The sequence below is a fragment of the Solanum verrucosum genome, unplaced genomic scaffold (genome assembly GCF_900185275.1).
Source record: "Solanum verrucosum unplaced genomic scaffold, falcon-dt-bn FXZP01000163.1, whole genome shotgun sequence".
NCBI classification, from domain to species: domain Eukaryota; kingdom Viridiplantae; phylum Streptophyta; class Magnoliopsida; order Solanales; family Solanaceae; genus Solanum; species Solanum verrucosum.
Window position 1 is genome coordinate 1631449 of NW_026020379.1, and position 27128 is coordinate 1658576.

Here is a 27128-nt window from a genome sequence, read left to right on the forward strand (position 1 = left end):
CCCATAGCACTCACTACCTTATACACTTCATCCAAAAATTCTTGGAGATCCTCTCCCACCTTAGAACCTAGAAACACCGGAGGATTCATCCTCACAAAGTCTCTCAACTTAGAAGCCATAGTACCCTCATTAGCATTCACCCTAGGCCCCATATCTCTAGTCGCTTGAGCCGCCATGGCTCGGGCCAAGATTAAGAAAGCCGACCTAATCTCTTCATTGGTCATATCCGGGGAACCACCGGAACCTCATTCTCTTGCTCACCTATAGGAACTTGATTGCATTGCACACCTTGACCATTTTGCACAACTTGGGGAGGAACTTCCTCATTCACATCCTCTTTTCCTACTCTCCTTGCGGGTCTCCCTCTTGTATTCATATTCTATAAACACAAGAGAAGGATAAGGATAAGAACACTTATAGAACCACACTCTAAGGAACGACTTTAAGAATATGAAAGAAGTGTAACTTCTAGCATCCTATAGCCTCTCGCTCATAGATGTGTCGCGACTCACACCGATGAACAAGACTCTACTAGATGTGGCATGTGAGACATCGATCCTAAAAAAAACATTTCCAAAATCTTATGCTCTGATACCATGTTTATCACGACCCGGGAGCACCCCCAAGTCGTAACAAGGCGTACTCGACCCCGAAGGGGTCTTATACGAGCCACATAGTCATTCATTGCATTCAATAATGAAAATAGTGCGGAATAAAAAAAAACTTATTTACATCCACACATTTAAACTTCTTAAAACAACTTTAAAAACACACAGCGGAAGTCTAAGTCTCACATGGCCATCTTAGACACAGTCGCAAAACATAAGTAGGGACACGGCCCTTTACAATCAAAAGAAGTCTATTACATGAACAAAAGAACTTAAAAGTCTTGTCCTCGAATCCATGAGGACATACCAAGTCTTGGAAGAAAGCAATCCAACACTTCAAACTAGCTAGGAGGGATCACTTGCCGGAACCTACACTTATAGTAAAAATATGAAGAATATGGGTTAGTACACAAAATGTACTAAGTATGATGACCATGCAAAACATGCTTAAAAAGGGACATTTTAGTTAGAAACCATGCATTATGCCACCTTTTTGAAATATCATGAACAATAGCATAAAAGACATACAAGACAAGCATAACATCAAGTAAGTCATAATATCACCTTTAAACAATATCAACATGAAAACCTTTACCTTGGACCTTCACCTCAAGAAACCCTTATGCTATACCTCGTGCAATGTATGGATGGCGTCCCATACCACCATCCATACTAAGGCACCACATTTAGGTCACTTAAAGTAACTTATCATTCCTTTCTTTCACTTTTGCACAATATTCATACATAAGAGGTATATCATTAATTAAGACATGACAAGGGAAAATAACTCGTAATATAACCCAAGTATAACATGCATAACATATTAAGCATTTAAGAGCCAACATTCTTTAATAACCTCATTTAGGGTACATTCATGTCACAGTCATTAGGATTTAGAGAAACTCACTATGACCCTCTCCAAGCCTACTCGTGCAATGTATAGGTAGCATCCCATACTACTACCTACACTTTGTAGAACCTGTCAAGAAACCATAATGAAATCTCACATGATGGGAAGTAAGCGTTTAACCGACATAGACCATGAGAGCTTGTCATGGAATCCGGTGTCATGAGTCCCCACACCGAAAAGAGGTGGTCTACTTGCCTAAGGAAGACCGGTATATATAGCTTAATGGATCCACTAGCTTCCTATGCGGGCACATAGTTTATGGGATAAGGTAGACGATCATTGAAACTCATGCCTAACTGTCGGGGGAGTTTCCATCTAACCAAATCCGCTCGGTGCTTAGCCTACATTCCCATAGAATAGTTCATTACTTTGACATCATCACACATGAAAGAGTGCCATAAGCCTACCGATTCAAAGTATACTTTATATTGAAGAATCCTTCATATTATATCATCAACATTCATGAGTGTCATCAACACATCTCTGGATTTCCATACATCTCATAACTCAAAATTTAAAGCATCGATTCATCAATTCTCCATAGTTGGACATTTTGTCAAACACCTTGAAGGCATGTAATGAAATCAAAGAGCATGGAAATTAGGGTAGTAATTATGCAACCAAACCAGTGAACAACCTACAACAACACCTTTACATTCATAACATGATCACATTATCTTCATTGAATTCTCATTCATATAATGTCATGATAACACTCCAATTTCTCATACTATGCCTTTAAGGCCATAAGCCTCACATACCAATACACCAACAATACACCATAAAATAAGCATGGGTAATGACATACTTCAACAATCTAAAGACCTTTAAACAAGTTTGATTCATATACATTCATTATCTAGCAACCCACTTCATGAAGGCATAAACTAGAAATAGAGAGAAATCATGGGTTCATGGAGTATTTTCATCTTAAATCGTCAATACAACAACAATATAACCATAAAGTGCCATTAGAAACCTTTTAAAACCATTTGGTGGAAGAACCCATGAGATTGAGTGAAAACCTAGATTTTTTATACTTTGAAATAACTTTGGATTTGGCTCCTTGAATGGAAAATTAGACAAGGATCAAGACCACCATACCTTTGCTATGATCTCCCACGAAAATTGATGAAGACACCACCTTCAAACCAAGCCCTAGCTCCAAGTTCTTGACTTTCTTAAATGGAGGATTGTAGAGAGGGAAATGTTTTTAGGGATGGGAATTGGATTATGGTATCTAGGAAATAATATAAGTCCTTTGAAAAAAATGGTCCAACACTTAGAAAAAATTTCAGGCGGGTGAACAGTAATGAACAGTAAAATTAGCTATTGGAATTTGCATTTTCTGCCGGACAGACTTTACGAAAATGGGCATGACTTCTTCGTCCGAACTCCGAATGAGGTGAAACAAAGTGAGTTAGGTAGCTAACTCAAAGGGATTTCCATGGATATATTATTGGCCACCAAATAATTTGTGTGCTAGGAGATATGACCCTCCAAAGTAGACCCTCGAAAAAGGCTTCACTTGGAAATTTCGGATTTTGATACGGTTGCTCTAAAATTTGGGTTAGATCCATTTCCCACTCAATTTGACCCCCTAAACAAGAATATGAAGTCGGATTTTCGAAAAACGAAACGGATCTTTTTATATACACTAAACAAGTTTCTGGTAACTTCCGAAGCACATTTTTAAGAACTTTTGGGTCAAATTCAAATATAATCATTTCATTAAGTTCTCGACTCCAAACTCACATGTGAGGCTCTAGTTTCACTCTATCATTTTCCGAGTCGTTACAAACATGATTATATCCATCATTTTAAAAGCTTTTTCAAAAAGAAATACTATTTAAATATATTTTTATTAATATTCTATACGACGCTCAAAATTTAATATTAATACGTAATTAATATAAAATATCACGCAACACTCGTATCAATTAAAGATAAATAAATAAGTAATGAACTAATTGAGGGGGCAAGAAACTGAAGCAAAGACAAATAAAAAAGAGGAAAAAAAATAAGAGGAGCTGAAAGTGCAGAGGGATAAAAAAAAATTAGTTCTGTCACCGAGATTCGAACCCTCAACGCTCACTTGGAAAGTTACGTCTGTTGCAGTTGCACCATTCAACGTATTGTTTACTGGGTGGCAAATTTAATATATATATTCAACTTGTTATACTTATACACATATATATACAACGTTTTAACTGAGGTCACTGGGTATCGTGGCACCCTCACCCATAAAGCTAGATACACCCCTGATTGGGAGTAGTATTGAGCATCGATATTGGGATGAGTTCAGACAACTCAAAATCCTCATAAACCATGTATGCCAACATGGGTAAAGGGCCATACTTTTTACCTGAAACCGTATCAGGGAGCTTACATCAGGAAACTCCCAAGCTTGCCAAGGAAGGAACAAAACATATGATTCTTTATTATTTTTAAGCATAGCTTAGTGGATCCACTTAGTTGAGGATATTCTATACTCCGGCAAGGTATAGGACAGTTTTGGCAACGTGGGTGAGACGTATCGTCACGTTACTCATAGTGATGGTTGTCGGTTAGAGAATCTCCCAAATAAGAGTAATGAGTTATTATTGTATTTTTATATACATTTGAGTTATTATCTAATGTTTTAAAAGTTTCATGTATATAGCATCTTTTATTGTTGCTTTCATTTTGAGTTGAGTATCCTGAATTTAGTTGAGTACCTTGAGTTGAGTTGAGTATTCTTGAGTCATATTGAGTTGAGACGAGGTAAGTATGTCTTTCTTTTTATTAGATCGAGCTTATACTTTTATGTTGCACAGTTCCCCTTGCATGCTCGTACATTTCATTTATTGACGTCATTTAGTATGCATTGTTCATGATCCAGATACAGGTATTCAGGATCATCAATATGCGTTTCGTTGAGGTCATGTGATATTCTAGTCAGCTTTGGTAAGCCTTCTTATATTTCAGAAGACTTCACCTTTACCTTATAGTTAGTAGTTTTGAGATGTCGTGGGTCTTGTCCCGATGTCTTTCTGTAATTGTAGAGGCTTCATAGATTGACATAGTTGAGGAGTTTTCTGTATTTACTTCTTTTGAAGTTGTTTTACAAACTATGAGATATCTTTTGAGTATTTTTTTCAAACTTTTTAAAGTTGAGTATTTGAGTTTAATGAGATTTGATTCAGTTTTAAGTTTTTGTATGCTTGAGTTAGTCTTCCGCTTGTAGTCAGCTAGGATGAGAGTTCGCTTGGAGACCAACAATGGTTCTCGAGTGCCGGCCACGCCCAGGGTGTAGACTTGGGTCGTGACACCCACCCACTCACTCTTCAAAAAAAATTAAAAGTCTTTTTTAAAAAAACTTTTATCCAACACCACTGAGTACCCCGACTCCCCCCCCCCCCTAAAATAATACTTTTAAAATAAAGTATATATATTTTTCTTATCTCACTCCTCTCCCCATCCCGAATAAAAAAATTTAAAATATTTTTTTTTGGGGTGGGTGGGTAGTGAGGTTTGAGGCTAGGGGTACTGGATAGAGGATAAAGTAGGGTGATAAGTGTTGACACCCAATTTTGGACCTCCACAATACAGAATAATCATCGAGCTTCATCAATTTCAAGCGATTTAAAATAATTAGTTTTATAAAAAAAAATAGTTTGCAAGTTATTCTAAATAGTTTAGTCACTTTTTTTTATATAATTTTTAAATAATAAATACATTTTAAATATAATTTCATATATAATTAGTATATTTTAAGAATATTTGAAAAATCGTCTAAAAAGATTTTTGTTTTTACTTAAATATTTTATTAAATTAGTTTATTTTAAGTTATGATTTATATTTTGAGTGAATTAGTTTATACTTAAGTTAATTATTCTATTTCGTTAAGATTAAGAAGCTTGTTAATTAATTTATATTAATTCGTCATGTTTTAAGTTTAGGCCGAATAATTTCAATTTGGCTAACTTCTTAACTCCGATGGACTATAATTGCAATCCTTTGGCTGTTTTGATAATTGCAAATTTAGTCAACTTCTTATCTCATCTTGAAACAATTTTAAGACCAAATTTGGGCCTTTTTCTCATTTTTTTCAGCGACCCAAGTTCAAGTTCAAAAACCTAGCTCACTTTTCTCAAATAATTCCAACCAGTAGCCTAATTCAATTTCAATTCAACAATACAACAAGTCAACAAGCAGCAACACATACGTTTCAGCCCATAATTCCAACAAAAAAACCCAACCCATCCAACATACCCATACGTACATCAATACCCAGACGACCCACATTCATCTTCTTCCCCAATGAAAACGCGTTTCAACCCAAACCCAACAAGACGCGACGAAACCCAGCTAACAACGCGAGTCCCAGGTCGCAGCCTCGTCCCTCTCCTCCTTACCTTATCCTTTCCATACACAGATCGTACAAGAATATTCTCGAATCGCTAGGTGTCAAAATCATGTAGCTCATTCGTCCTTCTCAAGAATCAAGCGGTTGCCATTCTCATTCCGTTGAGAATTGGTACGAATTCAAGCTTTCAACCTTATCATTCAAGAGAATTCGAATTCGAATTCCCAAAAATCCTCTGCCTGTTTCCCTCCCCCCTAAAATCAACCATATTTCTCCTTATATATAAGCCTCCATACTCCCATTGTTCTTAAGGTTAGGAGGTTGGAAGAAAGAAAAATAGAGAAAAGATTAGGGACAAAGCTCACATACAGAAAAACAACGTTTACATACAAATACATACGAAATAGTTTTAAGAAACTATAGAGACTTAGGGGTCTAGCTCTTGGGTTTTCACTCTTTCTCACTCCTTACGAAAATTCATTGGAGTCTCATTGTGTCGGTGGAACAACTCGCTTCAATTCGTCATCCCAGTCATTGCCCGAAAAAAGGTAATGTTTCCTCCATAATCTTCTCATCGTCTTCTTCTGTTTTGATGTGCCTCACTATTTTGTTGTTGTGACACTGTTATTTGTAGTTGAGAATTGGTGACTTCAATATTATACTTGTGTCCTTAATCGATTTCCTGATTCAATCTTAATGTGGATTTGGGTTTTACCGTTTTGTATTTAGTATTGTTGCTTCGTTGTTCCTTTGTTTGAATCCATTTTTGGTTATTCCTAATCTCTATTCTTTTGTTTCCATTCTCTTTAAGCCTCAGATTTTACCTTCATTTTTGCTACTATTGATGATGCTTTCTTTTCAAAAATAAGGATACAATCTCGAAGCTAACTAATGTGAAGGTTGTTTGTCGTTTTATCTATTGTTTGTTGATGTGATAACTGGTTTTCTCCTTCTTTTATTTTTTTTTGAATCATAGGATTGTCTTACTGTCCAACATGTCGTGTTTGAATTGAGTTTATGTCTTCTTTTTGCTTAGATATTAGTTGAAAATGCTTACCATTTGCAATTGAGCTTTCTTTAAAGTGTGAGCTTCATAAAATGTTAAAGAATATGGCGTGTGATCTTTATCATTGTTGACCTTGCTGCCATAAGATCTGTCCTAGTTATCTTTTCTAGGTGTTAGAGTAGGTGTCCACACGATCCGATGGATTAAATCGTGATACAATTCAAGTGATTACACAACATGATTGCTAATAAATTCATAACCCCGAAATATCATATCCTGTTGATTTATATACTCGTATCTCAATAGTAGTTCGAATAATCTAGAGTTAGTAATTAATTTATTTTTCTTTAGTAGTTTATAAGCAGAAAATCAAAAGCGCCCCTTGATAAAGGAAGGCTCCTACAAAGAGTCGACCAGGCCTTGTAGAAGCGAAGATCGATGTCCGTCCCATTCGACAAAGCAATCTTGGACCCTCTTAGCTGCGCTGTGCTTGGATGCAGGGGGGGGAGGGGGCATTTGTGTGATTAATTGATAATAGTTGAATTGGATAAACTATAACACCAAGTCCATGTGGGATTGATATCTGCTTAGTCAGTCTATTACGTGTGACCACATGCACTTGCTTATACATTTGGAAGAAATAAGTTTTATTGTTATTGCAGAGGACTTGAGAATTAATGGTTTATTTTATTTTTGTATATTTTTTGTCCAAGTGTTAGTAATTTGATCTTAGCTATTCTTTTAGCAGGTACAAACCTATCAAGTGTTAACTTAAAAATAATAACTTATCTATATCAATATCTAAGACAACTCCCAAAAAATATGTTCTATTATAAAAGAGGAAAATATTTAAAATACCCTTAAACTTGACGCAAATTACTAGTTTCGTTCTCGAACTATTGATAGCCTTAAAAACACTGATCTACTTGACTAACTAAACTTAGATATACCCCCGATCTGCAACAAAACATAGCAAGTGGTCTCAAACTCTTGTAGGGCATATACTCTTAATAAAAAGCCGAGAGGAATGTTGAAAACACCATAAACTTGACGATAATTTAAGGGTGTATTTTACTCATGTTGCAAGATCGATGGTGTATTTAAGTTAATTTATTCAAGTAAGTGGGTGTTTTTAAGACCGTCAATAATTTAGAGATAATTTAATAGTTCACGCCTAATTTAAAGGTGTTCTCAACACTGCTCTCATTATAAAATAAAAGGAAACAATAAATGCAAAGAGATAAAGAGAGATAGAGACAAGAACTTTCTTATTCTTTCAAGTGTGTTTACTTGTACATAATTGCATGTTTAAACAAAAACTTCTAACTTCAAAAAATCAATATAATTTCAAATCATAATTATATATCGTATATTATATTAGGTGGGGTATTATTGATATATATCATTTTTATTTGATTTATTATAGATTGCAATTATAATTATATTTGATCTAATTAAAGTGGATTACCTAATATGCTCAACTAGCTATCAACACTGGTAATAATTTAATAGTAGTTCAACCATAATCTTTTATTTTAAATTAGCCACTATATGCTCTCTCTACTACAACCTCCCCATCTTAGCAAAATAAAAATAAAAATTGTGTTTTGATTATATTATTATAATTAATATAAATAAATAATAAGGTTCGATTTGTATTTTACTTTTAATTGGAAGGACTATTTTGCAATATAAAAAGTATAGATCCCACACGAAACACCCAAATATTCAGCCCGTTCCATAGAAAGGTCAAAGTAAACTGACCTCTCTGCAATTTTAACAAATCTGTTTTGCGCCCTAAGGCCCACCGTTTCTGCAATCATTTCTCTTATTTTCTTCGCAAGATCAAAATTCTCTAAAATTTCTTCGAATTCGCCAAAAATTCTTCACAATTTCTTCAAATTTGGTAGAATTTTGTTGTTTGTACATTTTTGTTTAATCGAATTTTAACCTTTAGAATACTTTTGTGGACGGTTTTTGTTGCTCCAATTAGTATATTCTTTAGGGTTTTTGTTTTGAGATCCCGTTTATTTATTAGTTATGAATCCGAGAGGAAGATATCCACCGCCGGGAATGGGCGGCGGCGGTGGAGGCGGCGGCCGGGGTGGCGGACACATGTACCCTAACGCTAACCCTAATTTTCAACCGAGAAATCCACAGCAGTATGTGCAGAGAGGTCCGGTGAACCAGCAGCAGCTGTTTCAGAACCAACAGACACAGCAATGGCTCAGAAGGAACCAGTTGGCATCTGATTCTACTGTTGATGAGGTTGAAAAGACGGTACAATCTGAAGCAGTTGACCAAAGGTAGTTTTTTTTGCTATTGTTCGGATTCATTCGAGATGTTTAAGCTTGTCAGTGCAGAGTACTACAGCTCTTACCCATTATACTTATCTGAAGGGTGTGGAGTTGGTAAAAATATGTGGAGCAGGCACAGTTCAAGCAGTGAAACAGCCTCTTGCAGAAATTCTGCAGGTTAAGGCTACATACCATAGATCCTTGTGGTTCTGCCCTTCTCCGGACCTGCGCATAGCTATGCTGGAGCTTCGGTTTACCGAGCTGTCCCTTTTTTATGTATAAAGTTAGGAAGCACACCTACTCCCGCTCGCTGCATATGGAGAATATCTATTAGGAGTAGTTTAAATTTAGGTTGAATTTGACTTCTCTTTGAAACACATGGATGTCATCGTCAAGTTTAGGTTGATTAGTTCGTAATTGGATTGATATCTTTCTACCAAATTAAATTAAGAGTAGTTGTTCATACCAAAACAGTATACAAATTTGAATTTTTGAATTGTTGATAATAGCGGGAGATTAGTTGAACTAACGATTTAGTGGGTGTCGTCATTAAAATTAATTTTGCTTAATTTTTTTTATGTAGTTTAGTTTTGGGTTATTTATAAGGCTGCATTGTTGGAAATTTATAACTGGTTGGAAATATTTCAAGCGTTTCTATTGTTTGCTAAGTGGGAACAGGCAAAGCCCAAACACATGTTTGGAGAAGTCAAAGTGATCTATATATAACAGTGGACATGCATACTGACATATTGAGTGTTTTGATTGACTTAGTTTAAGTAGCTTTTGGCTTTTAAACACTGTTTTATTTTTGGATGTGTTTGGGTAAGACAAAAAGTGCTTTTAAGCACCGCTGAAAAAGTATAAAACTAAGCAAAAAGCCAAAAGTTGGGTATTCCCAATTTATGACTTTTAGCTTTTAGCTACTTAAAAAGAAGCCAATCCAAACACGCCATAGTATTTATGTGTGCCGCCTAAAACCTTGTTGTTGGGATCAATTATGAGCTCTAGTAAATGGGTTTATGATGAACGTAAGATCAATCTATTTCCAGGTTAAGATATGCTTGGTCCATGAGTACATACATTCACCAAGATCAATATTGAGTGAGTTAATGTTTGATGGCTTCACTCATGTTAGCCAATTCTTAAGTTTTAATACATTTCTCGCCTTAAAGACTACTTCATTAGTTGACACTTTAGGATGCAAATGTGATGAGACCGGGCGGTATAAGACTAGCAATATTGAAAGCTTCAGGTTTAGTTTTCATGGACAAAATGCTTTAGCTAGTCATATGGTGTTGGAACTGCTTTTTCGTGAATGTTGTTTCATAAATTTTATACTGCTTGTTTAAATGCAACAAATTAAAGCATGGTAATACAAGAGATTTCAATGTTCAGATCCTCCTAACTCCCTAATTTTAAGGCCAATATGTCTATGTATCTTGTGAATTGTGGGACAATCGAGGAACATATGGTCACTATATTACAAAAATAGAGAGAGATGGTCATGAATCTTGATATGATTCCTGGAAAAAACAAGGGGGATGGGGCAGAGGGGAGTCTTGTGCGGTCCACTCATATGATACAAGTTATTAATGCTGAGCCTTAGCGGGCGGCCTTACACCAAGGGACGTCTTCACTTTTGAGGGAACTTAGCTTCCGTACGCTGTATAGTTCTGATTATTAGCTTCAACTAGAATATCTTAAGAAATAATGTTATCTTCCCTCAAAGTTTAACTATATAATACTTTAGGTCTATAGTGTTTGGAAGGTTACTTGGGGTTATATGTCTTTCATAAGTCTTGTTTATCTTATTAATTATGTTGTTGAACATATTTAAAACGAAATCGGGAGAGAGCTAAATCTTCTCTTTTTCCTCTTCTCTAGTTCACAAGACTGGAAGGCGAGGTTGAAGATACCACCAGCGGATACTAGATACAGGACAGAGGTAAACCTTGCATTTGTCAACTCTTTATGCAATTAGTTGAATTTATCTTGATTTATTCTCTTGAAGATGGCACTGTCAAGGCCAAGGTCTTTATTGTTCTTCTTAGACATCATGTTTTTCATTTTTTCTCTTTTGTTACTCAAACTGAATGTACTTTGCCTTTTTCATAAACTAGTTTAGTGTACATGTGTCTTGTGTCAACCAATAAGGTTACATACGCAAGAAGAACAAGATTCTTAAAAAGCAGCAATTAACGTGAAAATAAATATTATATTTTCTTGAATGGTATAAATAAATATTGTATATCAAAAATAGATATACGTGCATTGTATGTTTACCCAATATCATAAACAAAATCTTAAAAAGTTACTACATTAATATTGTATTACTCTTTTAGAGTCATAAAATAAAAGTATACAAAGCAATTACATGATATATATTTTTAAAAAATTATTTGATATTTTGACTTAAATATAATGTGTTTATTTAAGAATCTTTTCGTAAGGATAGTAATTCAAATCATTGGATCTTGATAATTAAATAGTGGATTGTAATTTTTTTATAATTTATTAGATATTTTGACTTAAATATAATGTGTTCATTTAAGAATCTTTTCGCAAGGATGTTAATTCAAATCATTGGATCTTAATAATTAAATAGTGTATTGTAAAATTTTCAAATTTTCTTTCGGGAAAAGTTGTATTGTGTCTTGATAACTTTAGAGTTGCTCCACAACATGTGTTCAACCCAAGAACCCTAGTTAAGAAGAATCGCCTCGAAAATCCAACTAACTAAAGAACCAAAAAGAAAAGAAAAGAAAAGAAGCATAATCTTAATCAAATATACAAAGAAGCAAAAAATAATTGATATTGGATTAAGGCCTCATTTGATTGCACTTAATAAATGTCTTAGTTTTAATCATTCAAATCTCAATCATTAAGTCTATTTGTTTTCAAGGTTTGAAGATAGATCCAATTCCATCCACAAAGTTAAATGGAATTGTATAGAATCTCTACTTTTTTGGTGTAAACAACTTTGTATAGATGATATAGATCAGATTATAGATTTGATAGAAATCTGTAATTATCCCTTTTTGGAGGTAGCCAACATACCCTTAATGCTGAAGAGTTCAACCTTACCAGTTTCAAAAAAAATAAAAATCTTAATCACTAAGTGCATTTGTTTTTCTTATTTTACAATCACATAATGAACTGAATAATTAAGATCTATAATAAAGTCTTAATAATATTAAGATGTCTATTTAAGATTTTGTACAAAGATGCCAATTCACCGCTACTCTATCTACTTTCACGCATCACCCACAACCACCACCACTGTCAATCACCAAAATCATTCGACATCACCATTAGCCATCATTTGCAATCATCACCACCAATCATTATTACATCCACTAATCACTATTGATAATTACCATTTACCATCATTAGTCAACATTATATATTGCTAACCGCCATTAGTTATCAGTATCATTCCACTGCTAATTATTCAAAACAATGCATATATCATAAAAAAAGAACATATATAATCAAATGAATGTGAAATGTTAGCATGATATACTTGCAACAGGATGCATATTAGAAAAGGGGCGACCTCAAGTCATCAATTGCTCTTCAATACTATATCGTTTGTCATTAAAATGGCTCAAGATTAGGGAAGATTCGAACATAATTCCTTGATGTGTCATTCCTTGATTGGGGAAGTTGCGCGGACTCTTCATTTTTGCTGCCGCACCCGTGTTGACACGAGACGGGTGCGGGATACGTGTGGGATTCGGTCAGCCCACATTGGATACTTTGACCAGAGTCCTTTGACAAATTTTGGGGAAAATTGAGATTTTGATAGAAGATAAGATAGATTTATGACATGAGAAATGACATACCTTAAATTTATAGTCCCTTTGTCTCCCTTTTTAGCTTTTCCTGTTGGTCAATATTTGTTTTTTCAAGCCAAACGGAGAGAAACTAAGAATTCAAGCGGTTGTGTTCTGACTTTCGGTAGGCAGTAGCAGCGATCTGTAAGGAGAGTTGGTGGCAGACCTTGAATGACTTTCTTTTTCTTTTTTGAGGGGGAGAACCAGAGAGCGTGAAAGAACTTGGGGGTCTTTCAAAATTTAGAATATCGCTATATCTCTATTTTATAATTTTGGATTGTTTAGCCGAATCCCAACACCCGTATCCATACCTGGATCTGTACCCCCGGATCTTAAAATTTAGATTTTGCCGAATTCAACCCTTGGATTCGCGTCCGCGTCGGGCACCCGAGTCCAGGCAACTTAGTTTTTAGTAGTAATTAACACATTCTTTTGATGAAGAAAAAGAATATATAAAGCATCGATCAATGATGTTGTTCTGGTATATAAAATATAATATATTAAGAGTTCTTTTCCAAGAGAAAAAAAAGGTTTTGAATTTTTGGTTTGAGATAAAACTTAAAAGTATCCAAGTTGAATTTGCATAATTAATTTGAGACATCCCAAAAAGTCTACATCAATTTTGATTCTAATTTTAGTTGGACAAATAATGTTTAGCTTATTGGAATTCTTTCTTTGTATTGTATTTGACTATTTGTGATTAATTCCCCTTTTCATATATTTTAGGAATCTTTTTTAATTCTCCTTTTCATATATTAATTCTGACTTCCCACATCTCCAAACTTCAAACTTCAAACTTCAAACACCTTTTATTTACTTAATTATTTGTTCAACACTACCCCTCACGTACAGGTTTTGATTCTTTTTTTTTTCTATGAGTCAAGCACGTGAAATTTCCTTATGGTGATAGGGGTGGTGAGACTTGAACCTAGGACCTCTCCCTGCTCTAATACCATGTTGAGTTATGTGACGATCTAATCTAAAAGTTAGTTTTAAATGAGATAGTCACACTTCAATAATTTACTTATGAGGTTTTTCCTTTGTTTGTGCTGTCTTATTTTTTCTGCATGGTGTCTTTGAACTAAACTATCTCCATCTTTCCGCGCTGTAATAGTGTTCCTGAAAATCTGTTAAGTGCCCTGTGCAAAGAGTTTGGACATTGATTAAGAGTGAAAATGGAGACTTTTAAGTGGAATAGCAATAACAAGTTGCTTCTGGAGAGTTGTGGGAAGTCAGAAATTTTCTTTTTCGAATGTCATGCAATTTTTGCTCTTTCTTGAGGTGTTGTGCAAGGATTATTCATGTCATGTAATATGTAGCAGTTAATATTTTGGGGATTATGATTCTGCAATATTAATTTTATATATTCTTTTAACTCTAAGGGGCCATTTGATTCCAAGACACAAGTTATTCACGGATTAGTAATTTAAAGTTAACAATGTGAGGATTAATTTATTAGTAAAGGAAAGATACAAATTTGAAGTGACTAGGATATTTTTGTTATTTTAATCCATGCATTATTAATGCTCGTATTCTTATTTCACATTCAATCCCACATAAAACATAACTTATTCAAGTTCTATTAAAGGAGTATAATGCTAACGAACATTGTAATATGCTATGTTAAATTTTATAAATAGATTATTTATCTGTACTTCACCAACCAAACCATGTCTACACAATGGCGGTTGTTATAACAAGGTTAATTATTTTTAAACACAGTCAACTCAAGTGGTCATTAAGTTAATGTGAAATCAGTAATACCTAACCTAGGTCTGCATGTCTTGCTTTGAATCTCATGTTCATTAGGTTGGTTTGTTTATCAATTTTGGTTTCATTCTATGATGATGATAGTAAAAATATTTTGTAGGAAAACATTTTCCATTGTTCTGCATGCATGAGCTGCATTTGTACCTTTGCTTCCTTGCCTCCTTTGGACTTAACTTGGATACTGTCTATTTTCCTGGTAGGATGTGACAGCGACCAAGGGAAATGAATTTGAAGACTATTTTCTTAAGCGTGAATTGCTTATGGGAATTTATGAAAAGGGTTTTGAAAGACCATCTCCAATCCAGGAAGAGAGTATCCCAATTGCTCTTACTGGGAGTGATATTTTGGCTAGGGCCAAAAATGGAACAGGGAAAACTGCTGCCTTCTGCATTCCGGCATTGGAAAAAATTGACCAGGACGTCAATGCCATTCAAGGTTCTGACAAGAAATTCATAGTCATTTTTTGAAGCCTTTATTTGTTCTAGTACATGTCATATTGTTTACTATGAATTCAGCCGGCAATCGGCTCTTTTTGGCCCCTAATTTCTTATCTTTATAATGGAATTGCAATATAGCCATGTGTAAACCTTGTGTGCATCGTCTAAAAAATAAATTTAGTACATTGTGGCACACTGAATAATTTCGTAAAGGAACTTGCAAAGCTTGTAACAATAAACATGCAGAAGTTTTCTTTTTATACGATTATTTTGAACATACATAAATGCCAACATCTGAATTAATCATGAAAAATACTTTTACGTTATGAAGAGCTTGAGTTAAACCTAGTTAAGCCCGAGTCGCTGTTGAGGTCAGCATTTATTGAGCTCAGGCTGGTTTGTTTGATGATGAAGCTGAAGTTCATACCTTTACAAATTGGCTTGGCAATGACTTTAGAGTTTTAGATGGCAATTTGAAATTGTCAGTTGGTTGCACATTGAATTGGCTCATGAAAGTTGTTATTTACGCTGGAGCATTTTTGATGGTGTGTGTACCGAAAGAAATCCACTTTATTGTTTTCTATAGAAATGAGATTTGGTTCACTCAGTTTTAGCTTGTGTTTTACTGTTGTCTGTTGTCTCTTAATGCAGTTGTTATCCTTGTTCCTACGCGAGAATTGGCTCTTCAAACATCTCAAGTTTGCAAAGAACTTGGGAAGCACTTAAAAATTGAAGTCATGGTTACCACTGGGGGGACCAGCTTGAAGGATGATATAATGCGACTCTATCAACCGGTTCATTTACTAGTTGGAACCCCTGGAAGAATACTCGACCTTGCGAGAAAGGGAATATGTGTTTTGAAAGATTGTTCCATGCTTGTCATGGATGAGGTAATTCATCTCCCCCAATTATTTGATCGGATCTGTATGCACTGTGTTTTCTTGAGAGAATACAGAGAAGACTACAATAATGATGTGCTTATAAAATAATTGTTTGTGTGCTTTACTCGGTATAGAGTACTTTTCATGCGCGGCTGCTTATTTTTTAGAGAAAGGTCTGTTCAACATAAGATCTCTGGCATGCAAAGAATGTAGCATAAGCTGGTTCAATATGGCTTTATCCAAAAAATAGAGAAGAACTTATACGGCTATGATATTTGCTTCAAACTTACAAGTTATTACCTTTTCAAAATGAACACACCTAAGGACTGTTTCCCATATGGTATCTTTCTATATATTACCCATTCAAAAGAAAATGTAATCTTTCTGTTTCGAGTGAAAACACTGTACATGACTAATTCTATCTGTGTGCATACTTATGTCCTTCAGGCTGATAAGCTTCTTTCTCCGGAGTTTCAACCTTCCATCGTGCAGCTGATTCGTTTCTTGCCAGCAAATCGTCAAGTTTTAATGTTCTCTGCTACATTCCCTGTCACAGTCAAGGACTTTAAAGAAAGATATCTGCAGAAGCCATATGTTATCAACCTTATGGATGAACTTACTCTCAAGGGTATAACACAATTTTATGCCTTCGTAGAGGAAAGGCAGAAGCTTCATTGCCTCAACACTTTATTCTCAAAGGTCTGTACCTAACACAACTAAGCTTGGATGTTTTAAAGTTTGCTGCAATTCATAAATTCTAAAACTCCTTTTACAGCTTCAAATCAACCAATCAATTATCTTTTGCAACTCTGTAAACCGTGTGGAACTGCTTGCCAAGAAGATCACAGAGTTAGGCTTTTCATGCTTCTACATCCATGCAAAGATGCTTCAAGATCATAGGAACAGAGTATTTCATGACTTCCGTAATGGTGCCTGCAGGAACCTTGTTTGTACTGGTATGATACGTGGCATCTTCTTGAAACTACTAGTACTCATACTTGCTATTCCGTTCTGTTGTTATTGCTGCTTTTCGAGGGGCAGATTGTCATCTAAGTTGATGGGTGAATTTGCTCTTTGTTAATTATGGTTGTTGTGTAATGTATTTGCATATGTGGGTGCCTCTGTATAATGGATTACATGTGTGGGGGGCTCTTTGATTTCCAAAAACTAATCCAGGGAAGTCAACTGAGAATGTTTGTGCGAGGAACTTCCAATTTTAGCTTCACAGTTGCGTCGTATCTTCATTATGCTTGGTGTTTTTCAATTCACTGTAATATTGTTGTCTATGTACATGTGGAATTTCTGCAATCTACTCTGACCTGTTTGATGAAATATTCTGATTTGACTATTGTATGATGATCTTGTCCTTCTGCCTGTTCTTAGATGATGATTCTGGCTTGATAACAAATTATTCACACCCGATTTCCTTTGGGTCATCTTTTTCCCATGTAGATAACTAAGTACTTCTTGTAATTATATTGTGTGATGTTTAATTCATTTTCTTGGTCGATTGAGCAACCTTATATTCTTTTATGTTGGGTGCAGATCTGTTTACTAGAGGGATAGATATTCAAGCAGTCAATGTTGTTATAAATTTTGATTTCCCGAAGAACTCAGAGACATATTTACACAGGGTATACATTACAAATCTTTGCCCAGTGAATCATCTGTCTATATCTATATGTGCTATTTTCTTATTACATATATTTTTGCAGGTTGGGCGTTCAGGGAGATTTGGGCATCTTGGTTTAGCTGTGAACCTGATTACTTATGAGGATCGCTTCAACCTGTATGCATATAATATCTCTATTTTGCCATAGAAGTTCATTTAGTTTATGTACTTGGTAATAATATGGGATTGTCTCTCACAGGTATAGAATTGAACAAGAACTAGGAACAGAGATCAAGCAAATTCCTCCGCACATAGATCAGGCTATATATTGCCTTTGATCAGTTAGCTGCTCGGTTATGGTGCACCAATGGTGAGTCTTTTGTACAGGTATGCAGTTGTTAGAGTTCTAAGATGAGCTACTTGAGAATCTTATCTTTTTGTATGCAGATTTAAGTGCAGTCCTATAAATTGATATATCTTCTCAATGTGACAATTACTGATTATTGTTTCCACTTTATTTTTACTTGCATCTTGCCGGGGGTTTATTATTTATTTCATCACCCCACCTCATGGGCGTGAGGGAGTATGAGCAAGGGTTCCAACATTATGGACAAGTGTGGGTAAAAGGTTGTAATCCTGTCACATTAGCGTCCGAGTGGTGTAAAATATGGAAAGGTGTCCACCTCTGATGGTTATGGGTAACAAAGCTAGCTCTGCCATATCTGTGCCTGGATGTGGTGCAAAATAAGAAAGGGTTCCCGCATCATGGACAAATTTGGTAAAAAGGATTGTCCAAGAGAGTCAAATTGAGGCAGTTAACTGGAACATAGGCATTTTGATAGGAAACTCGAATTAATTAATGGATAGATATTCTTTAAAGGAGAAGAGTTGATATTGCATGCTTTCTGGAAACTAAATGGAAAGGGCAAAAAGGCTAGAGAGATTGGTAACACGAGTGATAAATTATGGTATTGTTAGATAAGATAAAATTAGGAATAGAGGTATTGTAGAACCAAGACTTGAGAATAAAGTTGTAGATGTAAATCGAGTTGGAGATATGATAATTGTGTTGGTGTTTCTTGGGGAAGGTGACAATCAATGCCATTAGTTCTATGCTCCCCAAAAGGGATTAGATGCAGAAGCTGAAACTAAATTTGGGGGGGGGGGGGATATGAACACATTGTTCAAGGGATTTCAGGATACCAGCAAATCTTTATTGGGGGAGATCTAAATGGACTTGTAGGTAAAGATAGGGATTGCTTTGGCCGAGTATATGAGGGTATGGTTATGATATTAGAAATGACGAATGTAAGGCTGTTCTAGAGTTCATTTTAGCTTATGATTTAGCTGTAATTTACACATCATTTGTTTATCTTTATTTGTATTTATACTATTTATAGAAGTGAGAAACCCTAAAAGATGAAGACCAAAATACTTTACTAATATTTATTTTGTATTTTAATAATAATTAAATGCAAAACTGAAAAATATTACTCTATCCGATCCAATTTATATAAAACTCTTTCCTTTTTAGTTGGTCCCAAAGAGAACATCACCTTTTTATAGTTGGTAACAATTCAACTTTAAACTTTCCATTACAAGTTTCGAAAGTCTTCCTTTCCTTTTTAAACTCCGTGCCCCGTCAAACACCTTCACATAAATTGGGACGGAAGAGTAGTAATTTGTATTACATCTTCTCTAAATAATTGTCTCCTTTATTAGTGACAATTTTTTTTTAAAAAAACAATTTGGCTGCTAGAAAAGAACTTTCAAACCTTTTATTGAAAGGACACAACTCTTTGCTTAATTATTTTATAAATATGTTTTTTAAGTGTGGTTTTAATGGTTGGGATTATGAACTAATAAATTAGTGCTAGTATTTGAAGGAATAATTCATTCTTGTCCACAAATTGGATTGAATATTGAAAATTAAACATAACGGAGAAAATAAAAATGCTACACAGAACAAGTTTTTGATAAGAAATGGACTAAATATTCACTAGGCATTATCAAGTCATGTTTATTTTATTTTCATAAGATGAGCATATTCAATTTCATATTGCAAAAGCCACATTCATACTCTTGAAAATTGTGACTTTTGTAAACTGTAATTTTTGCGACCCTTTGTTATTTATATGCAAGATACAAAAGGGTTTTGTATCTTACTACTCAACATAAACTCTTGGTAATGGATTTGAGAGATTAAGAGAAAGTGGAAGAGAACTAAAGAGGGTTTTGTATGACCTTCTGAGGATCAAATGAGGTAGCTTGACTCTTGTCAAAGCTCAGGAGATTGGGGAGAAGTTGTTGGCCATGAGGGCTTGGGGGGAGTACTAAGGATGCAAGCTGTATGCAGGATAGGACAGTGAATTGCATTATGGAGGTAGCTAGAGAGGTGTTGGGGATTTCGAGGGGATTGATAGTCAAGTGGAGTGGTACAATTATTTACTATCTATGTAATTTCCAATTTGATATCCTAGATTATCCCTCTCTTAAAGACACATGTTAGCTTTAGCTAATGTGTATCATTATGTAGCTGCTTCTGATTTCCTATATTATTTAATATTTTGTTTTGACTGTTGATAATGTTTCCCTACAAATACTCTGTTTGACTTTTATTATATAATCTTTGAATAAATAATTTTAGAAAATAGTGGTAAGGTCTGTGTACACTTTACCCTCCATAGATCCCACATAGTGGGATTTCGCTGGAGTATGTTGTTGTATGGAATTTCCATATTAATTTTGTTTTATTTTGATTTTTGATTTTGGGATTGGAGCATCATAAGAATAAGAAAATATTATTTCAAATGGTGCAAAGTTTATTGACCTCTAATATCTATGGGCCCTCGCTCTACAAATACTCTTCTTTACACTGCCTTTTCTTTGTTTTAACTACCAATTTATTTTCAACGACATAAGTTTAAAAAGAAAAAATGATCCGCAAAATGTGTTAATAAGTTGTTCCAATTGAACAATCTCAATATTTGCTATTTTTCAGGACAAGTTTTGTGAGAATTCTTGATAATATAAATAGTGAAGGGCCAAACTTATCCCTGATCTAATGGATTTGTTTTAAGAATGTCCATCAACATTTTTTTTTTGAGTATCAGTCCCCAATCACCCACAATGCCGCTAAAAACTAACAGACCTCTGTACACTCAAATATAGTGGCTTACATGGCAGTGTGTGAACAGTTCAGATGTAAGCCATAAATAAATTTTATTACCCGACCTATATTATATATTGGTCTGATTAAACCCATATAGCTTCCATTTTAGTTTCTTCTGACTAGAGTGCTTCAATTCTTCTTCTCAAAGTCCTTGTTCATCCCTCTTCTTAATCCATTTCTTCTATAAGTTCAAAGCTAGATACAAGTGCATGATTTTGCAAGTAAAAAGGTTTATTAGGCTCTTGGCTTTAAGGACATATAGGAGTTGTGATGCCATCAGAACATCTTTTAATCCTCTTATTCCAGATCCACCAAAAAATACAAGCAGGCATCATTTGCCTAGATATTCATGATGGATTTTCCAATTCTCCATGAACACCAACACTCATATGCTTCCTTTACATTACTAGGCATGATCCATGCCACTCTAAAAAGTGAGAAGAACATGCTCCAGATATCAGTTGTAACTTCCTGATGAAGTAAGGAGATTTCTGGCACACTCTCAATCCATCTGATAACCTAGAAAGGTATTTTGTGTTAAACATGCTATTAGATATTCTAGATATGGTGTTTTACTAGGACAAGCCAATCAGGATTAAGCTAGCAAATGCCTTCTTTTTTTGAGATGGCAACAGACTATATAGCACCAATAGATGCAGTAAACCATATTTAAAAGAGATCAAAAACTTTCAAAAAGGCTATAATATACTATACAATTTTAAACTTGCCAATTCCAAAAAAAATATATACTATACAATTTTAAAAAGATTCCAAAATCTCCAAAATAGATTCAGTGTCTGAAGAAAATTCTTCTTTACATAAAAAATAAACAACAAAAGTGATTTCATCTTGATCTTCTAGATTGAGCTATTGGTCTCTTCAAAGCATCTCAGATTTCTCCATCTCGACAGTCCACCAAATACAGGATGGTATCATTTTCCATCTGCTTTTCTGCCAAGGCTAACCTTCTCCCCTGTTCCAACATTTCAGTAAATCCGGAGAGTGATTTGGCATTACCCATGAAATCCCTTTCATACATAGATAGATATTCCAAATTTGTACTGTCACATTACAGTGTAGGAGTAGTGACAATTAGTTTCAGGTTCCTTGCCACAACGATTGCATGTGGAACACTCTTTATTAGATTTTCTTGGGTTAAATAAACTTATTTCACCACCAACCAAACAAAACAAGCCACTTTGTCTATGACTCTTGACATTTCAGATATTCTTCCATGGCCATACCTCTGTCATATTGGGAGCTCCATTCAGCAAACACAACAATCTCTAACTTTGTTAAATCCCTTTAGCATTTCCCAGCAACCACAACATGTCTTCACTTTGCTCCAAACCCATTCTCTTCTGCATAAAACTAACATATAGATTCCCGCTTAACTTATGTTGGTATTAGTATGCGGAAAAGAACATTGGAACCAAATATTGTATTAAACAATGCCATGTTTTATGTGGAGGGGATAGGTAAAACCAAATATTTTGACAATATTGAATTTTATTTGGTGATTATTCTTTCCACTAGTCCCAACGTAACAGCACCTAACATTTTCTTCTCAAATGCCCATAAATTGGAAAAGCCTGAAATAAAGACATCATCCAATGTGCCATAATATGTTTATGCTGCTTTATGAAAAAAAAACAATTTGTTGTGCTGACAGCCCCTTTCTTTCACCCAGAATAAGGGCAGGGCAAAAAAGGCAAACACGTGGAATATTTATTTGAGCCATTTTTTTCCTTGCAGAAATCTCATGTTGAAGTTCTGCAACGCTGAGATACTGAGAGAATGGATGACTTGGCTGTTTCATGGTTGCTGAGATAACTGAGTTCATCTTTAGATCTAGTGATGAGTTTTAAGTTAATCCTAAAAGAATTTAGCAGTACATACTGACAATGGATAGGTCCAGTCAGAGACTGGCCGTTGGTGAGTCCCCTGGTTTATGTAGTATTTGGCATTTGTCGCTGTTTCCTTTTCGCTGTATGTTTGTTGGATAAGCTGTACAAGGTTATGCTCTATGGTATTTGGATCTATATTCATCTGCGGCATATGGTAATGTGGGCGTTGGTCATGGGAGAAGTGATACCTAAAGATGTCACCCAACATGTTAAGTGACGGAGTAGTCATTTTCGGGCACTTATATCAGATGTTCAACCACTGTCTCGGTATGTGTGTAGCATGTGTACCAGAAGCATTGTACTCCTTTCAGCTTTTATAGCTTTTCTCCTGTTATGTTAGCGTTTGGAATGATGAAGCAGGTTATGTCTGCATGGAATGTAGTCAATTTGGCTGAATGTGAAGAGTATGGTTTTAATTTTATCTATTTCCGGATTTGAATAATTGAATCTTTTTTGTCTTGCCTCTATTTAAGTTGTAGTTTGTAAAGTTTTCTATTTGTGGTAGAAGAAGATCCATTATTACCCCCTCTACTATATGAAATATCTTAATTTTATCTTATGCTATACTGTGGTCAATCATACAATTAAGGTCGAGGGCAGATAGATGATGGAAAAATTGCAAGTGGACCTAAAGTAGGACGGAAGTTAAATTTAAACATGTATCATATGGTTGAAAGGTATTTTCGACCCCTTTTCCTTGCCAGTTCTAATTTGAGTACTTTTTCGGATCACATATTGAGATTTGAGCATGGAGAGATCGAACTGACATTATTTCACTCAGACTTGTTGAAGTGGTTCAACAGTTGTACGTCGAACAGATTGTGGCAATGCCTGCATCTATCAACTCATTATAACTTACAAACTACACATGAAGTATTACTGAAGGAGGACGCGTTATCTATCATAAACACTTTATTCAACATGACTAGTTTTCATATATACAGAGTAGAAAGCAGAGAGAACCAAATTGCACACTTATTATAGAATAGAACACACATTAAAAAGCAGCAGCATGAAAATTACAAAGTGAAAAGTTATTTTTTCATAATCTTCACATAGCTCATAACATCATTAACATCCACAGCATCCAAGAAGCTGCTTCTTAGGGGTTTGCCCCGTAGCGCGATACCTGGCTGCTGTCTCCTCTGCTTTCAGAAATTCTTCCCCTCGTCTCGCTTCAACCACAGCTCTCTTCTCATCTGCCTCCTGACGAATTAACGCTACTTCATTTTTTATCTTCTCTGCATATTCTGCTTTCTTATGCTCTAGTTGATCCTACAATTTTTATCAACACAGACAGTAGATCAACGCGGTCAAATATTAATCAGACGAAGAAAATGTTCAAAAGTGTTTTGATTCCTAGCCTAAGCCTAAACAAACGGTCTTAAAAATCACAGTACATTACTTAGTTTCATCAAAGATGCACGTATACTCGGACTCTTAAGTATAGTTACCTCAAGTTGCTTCAGTTTAGCTTCAAGCTTTGCTGTATGAGTTTTCTCCCATGTTGCAACTGCAGAGAGCTTCTTTTGTGCCCTACTCAAATAATAAAAACAATGACGCGTTGATTATTCACATTACGTATGAACACTTATTGAAAGTTGAGAATCCTACTTGTTGTTCACTTTGCTTTTTTTGCTTTCTTCCCATGCCTTGATGAAAGATGATCTTTTCTCATTTTCAAGCTGTGAAAGAGCAATATCTGAATAAAAACATGAAATAAAGCTCATGTTAAACATCTGAGATATGATCACTATACGCATTGTACAGTGTCTGCCAAAACTGGTAAACATTTAGATGTATGTAATACATACCTCTGTCAAGAGATCCTTTTGAACCCTTCTTTGATGAAACATCGGTATCTGATAAAATGAGGAAACAACAACATCATATCTCACGATATCAGAGAATCACAGCGAGTATCCAGAGAACGGATAGTCTCTTAGAGAGAACAAGCCCCTCAAGATATATGCAATGCTAATCCGGTGACTTAGTAATTTAAAAATCGCATCGCTGTACAGAAAAATGACAACTATACTGATAGTTTACTAGCTGTGAAGTTATTTATCAGGCAATGAATGAGGACAAACATCTGCCAAGTTCATTTTGGATTCTGAGAAAAAACTATGCAATAATTTGAGAAACGATGAGCCAAGAAAATAGTACTCGTACCAACAACAACTACTACGGCTCAGTTCCAAACAAATTAGTACTCCTATCATTTCAAAGAAATTGAAGGGATTCAGTGTACATCCTCAAATTTACTATTTGGTCTCAACTAAGCCTTTGATGTATCCTAAATCTTTTAGAATAAAATTTACATATTTAGAAATTACTACTATAGTACCACCATCGCGATGTTCTTTTAATTGAGTTTCATATCTAACCTATTCATTACATGGTTGATTGAAGTTGAAGAACAAGCAAAACCGTTATTAAATATGTGCAAATTATTTAATTTAGTTTGCACATCAAAGTGTAGATCGAGCGTACAGGTTCGATCGAACTCAATAACTTTAGTTTGAAAACATTGTATTTCTTTTAAGAAATTTATTAAATATGTGCAAACTATTTAATTTATAACTCAATAACTTATAAGAACTGTAATCTCAATATAATAACAAAATCAGTTGTGATATTATATAGCCCAAAGTTATCTCATACATATAATAAAATTATTAATTAAACTCATGAAATTCATCAGATAACTTTGTTTATCTCATCCCTTATTGAACGCTCCCCAACATACTAGAAAAGGAACCATAGTACTATTATATATTACTAACAATAATTATGTGTGAAATTCCAAAAATGAGGTCTTGGGAGAGCAGAATATATGTAGATCTTATTAAGACCTTGTGAAAGTGGAGAAACATTTTTTTTTTCTAAAGATCTTCAATTAAAATGCAACAAATCTAAGTATCAATAAGAAAAAAAAATACAGCACCTACAATAAACAACCATTACAATAATAAAATACCAACAAGCCTAAATAAGTTGAAACTCAAAATATAAAAATAATAATGAGCACCTAAATATTAAAAAAAAAACACAAAAAATTGTAAATATATAGAGGAGAATATAAATAAGCATAATACATGAACATACTCTTAAATTTGACCTCATTTATGTTGGGTATATACAGATTGCATAACAATTTATGCTCTCCAACTTTTTGGTTTGCATAACTAGACAGTTAAACTTGTATAAAATTGAACAAATAGATATACACGTCCAACGACACGTCCTACATGAAAATATTTGTCCTAGTTTCCTACATGTATTATGCCAAACTCATATGTCTACTTATTCAAACTTATACAAATTTACTGAAAATTGGAATGCAAAAATATTAGTTGAAGTCAAATTAAGTAAAATTAAAGCACATATTTATGTATTATACGTATACATAATATACCTTGATGTGTGAGAGGTTCATGAGGTAGAGTAGTAGTAGTAGTATGATGAGGAGGTGGTGGTGTGGGAGTAACGACGTCGTTTGGAGTAGCTATGGATGCAAGTGGTGGTTCTTGCTTTATTTGCGGTGGCACTTCTGCTTCCATTTCTTCCTATTTAGTTTTCAACAAACTCTCTCTTCAATTCCTTAATTTCTAACAACCATGTTTAATGTTTTTCCTTCAAAAAAATATGTATATAAGTAATATTTTATTAGCAATTGATAATATTTTAACAATAATTTTTGAAGGATAGTTCCAAAAATCCCACCGCTTATTATTTCATCACCATCTATTTATGGGGTATCGTTTTGATTATCAAAACTTAAAAGAGATATGTAAAGAAAATTATGAATGACTAGTATTAATGAATGGAGTTTTTTTTTTTTTTACTTATATTTAAATTATTAATTACTATAATTTATAATATTTTATTACTTAATTTTTAAATAAATAACTTTTAATTTTGTTAAAATCTGATATTTGATTTTATGGTTAAAGTCAATATACCTTTCGGAATCGCTCACGGGTCGATTTGGATCGGTTATTGATCAAAATTAAAACCAAACAAGCTTAATCGGTTTTAAAATTATCAAAATTAAACCAAATCAAATATAATATATATTTATCGATTTAGTTGTTATCGGTTCCTCGATTATTCGATTATTAAAACTTAGACAAAAATATAGAAACCGTTCATTCAAAACGTGAAAGAAGTGACAACAATTCATTCAAAACAAAAATAGTTAGAATGCCTGATATTACATAACTTTCAATTATTGAATTTACTATGAATAAAGCTTTAAAATTCATTATTTTAGCCTAGAAGGAAGAGACTGACATTTTCAATCTCATAAAGAATTGTCATATATACTCATATACATGAAAC

General features: G+C 34.4%; 2 protein-coding genes across 3 annotated transcripts; one reads left to right on the top strand and one right to left on the bottom strand.

The window, feature by feature from the left end:
* Nucleotides 1-8652: 8652 nt before the first annotated feature.
* On the top strand, nt 8653-23151 carry LOC125838955 (DEAD-box ATP-dependent RNA helicase 8-like). 2 transcript variants are annotated; one of them, XM_049517954.1, is made up of 10 exons: nt 8653-9178; nt 11054-11114; nt 14976-15210; nt 15864-16102; nt 16541-16792; nt 16869-17049; nt 17639-17727; nt 17809-17882; nt 17965-18092; nt 22633-23151. In XM_049517954.1, exons 1-9 carry the CDS (start codon nt 8913-8915, stop codon nt 18041-18043), a joined length of 1476 nt encoding a protein of 491 aa, XP_049373911.1. In that variant the 5' UTR covers nt 8653-8912; the 3' UTR covers nt 18044-18092; nt 22633-23151. The 2 variants fall into 2 exon arrangements, with proteins under 2 accessions (XP_049373911.1, XP_049373910.1); XM_049517953.1 differs by having other exon boundaries at nt 8756-9178; nt 17965-18075.
* Nucleotides 23152-23855: 704 nt separating this feature from the next.
* LOC125839080 (remorin-like) lies at nt 23856-26347 on the bottom strand. The gene is made up of 5 exons (XM_049518059.1): nt 26203-26347; nt 24599-24646; nt 24399-24486; nt 24239-24320; nt 23856-24059 (listed from the first exon to the last, which is right to left on the bottom strand). Exons 1-5 carry the CDS (start codon nt 26345-26347, stop codon nt 23856-23858), a joined length of 567 nt encoding a protein of 188 aa, XP_049374016.1.
* Nucleotides 26348-27128: the final 781 nt, after the last annotated feature.

Bases quoted from the DNA above. Each gene is read 5' to 3' on its own strand.
- LOC125839080 (XM_049518059.1), bottom strand. From the start codon at position 26,347: ATGGAAGCAGAAGTGCCACCGCAAATAAAGCAAGAACCACCACTTGCA. The intron at 24,647-26,202 runs GTATATTATGTA...TCATTTTATCAG, and splicing joins TGAACCTCTCACACATCAAG to ATACCGATGTTTCATCAAAG. The intron at 24,060-24,238 runs GTAACTATACTT...TAAAAATTGTAG, and splicing joins CTAAACTGAAGCAACTTGAG to GATCAACTAGAGCATAAGAA.
- LOC125838955 (XM_049517954.1), top strand. From the start codon at position 8,913: ATGAATCCGAGAGGAAGATATCCACCGCCGGGAATGGGCGGCGGCGGT. The intron at 17,050-17,638 runs GTATGATACGTG...TGTTGGGTGCAG, and splicing joins CAGGAACCTTGTTTGTACTG to ATCTGTTTACTAGAGGGATA. The intron at 17,728-17,808 runs GTATACATTACA...ATATTTTTGCAG, and splicing joins CAGAGACATATTTACACAGG to GTTGGGCGTTCAGGGAGATT.